Raw genomic sequence first — 1,810 nt, forward strand, 5'->3', positions numbered from 1 at the left:
AGCCAGAGCGATGGGCTCTGAGGTCAGCCAGCAACGGGCTGTGACCTCACAGGCCTCGCTGCTTATCTTGGGGCGCCGTCAGAGCCTGGCCCAGCCTGGCTCGTGCCTGGACTCCTGCTGAGCGTGTGTGCGAGGCTTGGAGTGCCGAGCAAGGATTTGTTGAGAGGAGTTGTTGGAGCTGTGCTGTGGGGCCGTCGGCAGCTGCTCTCAGTGCCCGTCCCCGCAGCCAGTGCCTGCGTTTCCCCGGCCCTGCCTGGCTCAGGCAGCCGGGGCTGTGCGGGGAGCGCTCGCAGCAGTGCAGGTGAGCTGTGCGGGGACACGTGCCCCGGGGCTGGGCTTGGGGTTTTGTCCTGCTGAGGGGCCGGGGCACTGCCGCTGCCCGCTCCGGCACAGCCACTGACCCTGGCCTCTCTCCTTCTTGCAGCACACAGCACCTGTGGCAGCGGCGCCAGCCAGGGGAAGCAGCTCCCCATCTGCAGCTCTCCCCAGCCCGCTGCAGCGAGCCGACGCCATGGCCAGTGAGGCCAAGGACGTCACCTGCCCTGTGTGCCAGGGAGCCCCCAAGGAGCCCAGCTACGTCCTCCCCTGTCTGCACCGCTTCTGCTTCGGGTGCATCATGCGCTGGGCCAAGAGAAGCAGCACCTGCCCCCTCTGCAGGCAGCGCATCACCTCCATCCTCTACTCCATCTGGGCGGAAGACGACTTCCTGGAGGTGCAGCTTGCCCCCGGCGCAGAGGCCCAAGCTGACAGCCAGCAGGACGAGCAGGGGGCTGCGGAGCCGGTGCCCCAGCCTGCCGTGGGAGGCCTCCTGCCCGAGGAATGGGCGGCCCTCTTCAGGGAGCACCTCGGTCCGCTGCGCTCCTGGGTGCGCCAGCAAGCCAGGGAGCTGTTCGACGCTGCCTGGTGGGACCAGGACATGCTGGAGGCCACCGTCATCGCTTGGCTGTGCCGCTGCGGGCTGGATGAGCAGGCCTTGGTGCAGGAGCTGCGGCCGTTGCTGCAGGGCCACAAGGTGAGCTTTGTGCAGCGGCTCATCTCCATCATGCTGCAGATATGCAGCGAGGAGTACCTGGAGCACCTGGGATTCCTGGAACCCCGTCCTGCCAGCCTGCAGTACAACGGCCCTGAGGTGGACCTCGAGGGCTCCCAAGACACCTGGGAGCCAGAGCTCGAGGGCTCCCAAGACACCTGGGAGCCAGAAGACAGCCCTGCGGCCATCCCCAGCCCTGCTGCCTCCCCCCGGGACACTCCTGCCAGCAGCCCGGAGGATTCTGACGTCGAGGAGCTGCCCAGCACCTCCAGTGCCGCCCTACCTGGGGGTCCTGGCCACCTGCCCACCGCACCCATCCCCGGGGATCAGGAGGAGCCCTTCTCAGAGCCGCGACGGGCGGCAGAAGAAGATGCTGTGGTGCAGGGCTGCAGCCATGAGCCCTCTCCTCCTGGCCAGGGCAGGGACAGCTCACCTGGGGGGCCCCGGCGCCCCCCGAAGAGGAGGGCCGACAGCAACCCGGACTCTCCCCAGCCCTGCAAGAGGCCCCGGCGCCTTTAGCAGGGCACATCTGGGGTTGTCATACAAATAAAAAGTTGTGACCCTGCCACAGATAGTGTCTTGGTCTTCTTCGTAGAATCACACAATCGTACGGGCATAGAAACACAGAGTGGCTCAGGTTGGAAGGGACCTCAAAGATCACCTAGCTCCACTCCCCCTGCCATGGCCGGCGATGCCACTGTGATATATGGCATAATAGTTTGTGTCAAGAAGATGGTTGATCTTAATAAAGAAGGGGGAGATGGGGGAGTGTGGCCATGG

The 1,810-nt window shown here is 65.7% G+C and overlaps 1 protein-coding gene across 1 annotated transcript; it reads left to right on the top strand.

The window, feature by feature from the left end:
• Window positions 1-511: 511 nt before the first annotated feature.
• LOC137849223 (polycomb group RING finger protein 2-like) lies at window positions 512-1,549 on the top strand. Its single transcript, XM_068668724.1, has one exon. The coding sequence runs from the start codon at window positions 512-514 to the stop codon at window positions 1,547-1,549; it is 1,038 nt and encodes a 345-aa protein (XP_068524825.1).
• The last annotated feature ends 261 nt before the right edge of the window (window positions 1,550-1,810 follow it).

Source organism: Anas acuta, unplaced genomic scaffold (assembly GCF_963932015.1).
Source record: "Anas acuta unplaced genomic scaffold, bAnaAcu1.1 SCAFFOLD_226, whole genome shotgun sequence".
NCBI classification, from domain to species: domain Eukaryota; kingdom Metazoa; phylum Chordata; class Aves; order Anseriformes; family Anatidae; genus Anas; species Anas acuta.

Bases quoted from the DNA above. Each gene is read 5' to 3' on its own strand.
- LOC137849223 (XM_068668724.1), top strand. From the start codon at position 512: ATGGCCAGTGAGGCCAAGGACGTCACCTGCCCTGTGTGCCAGGGAGCC.